Here is a 599-nt window from a genome sequence, read left to right on the forward strand (position 1 = left end):
GAATGGGGGACGTACGTGTTATTAGGGATCATGAATTTGGAGATGGGTGTATAGTATGGGGGGAGGGGGGGGGCTGATTTGGGGAAGGGGCTTGGCATGTTGACGTCCATTTAATTAGTTACATTTACTAGCTAATAAAGGCATAGCGTAATAACCCAAGAAATATATAATCTTGTTCTTTCTGGTTATCGACTTCTTCCTGGTCATTAGCTACTTACTTGGGACTATGTTATATCCATGATTTTACTATGTAACCTTAAAATTCCGATTCTTGATAAAACCTTGTAACCTTTTTAACTTTATCCCATAAAGAAATTTCAAGCCTGAACAACAAAAGTTCTTGTGAAAACGGTGGCCGCGGCTGTGAAACGGACCACCGCCATCCAGGACTCGCCGAGGCAAGTCTGCTAGAATAACCCTAAATACCCTGGACTAGAATATTCCAATTTAATTTGCAAGTTGTATATAAAGGTGGATGCATTTTATGCTTCGAAAAGCAAACTCGTATATAGTCTCTCTCTCTTCCATCCAGAGATTCATGGATGTAGTTTCCATCGAGAAAGTCCACGAGCATTTCCACACCCTAGCGAGAGGCCTGC

At 41.6% G+C, this 599-nt stretch overlaps 1 protein-coding gene across 1 annotated transcript in view; it reads left to right on the forward strand.

Moving 5' to 3' along the window:
* LOC119594717 (transcription factor SPT20 homolog) overlaps positions 1-599 on the forward strand; it is a gene marked incomplete at its 5' end in the record, with an annotated part of 7,339 nt that overhangs the window by 5,942 nt on the left and 798 nt on the right. Inside the window, 2 exon segments of the mRNA XM_037943776.1 lie at positions 313-398; positions 533-599. Coding sequence (XP_037799704.1) covers positions 313-398; positions 533-599 — 153 coding nt within the window.

Source organism: Penaeus monodon, chromosome 34, assembly GCF_015228065.2.
Source record: "Penaeus monodon isolate SGIC_2016 chromosome 34, NSTDA_Pmon_1, whole genome shotgun sequence".
NCBI classification, from domain to species: Eukaryota; Metazoa; Arthropoda; class Malacostraca; order Decapoda; family Penaeidae; genus Penaeus; species Penaeus monodon.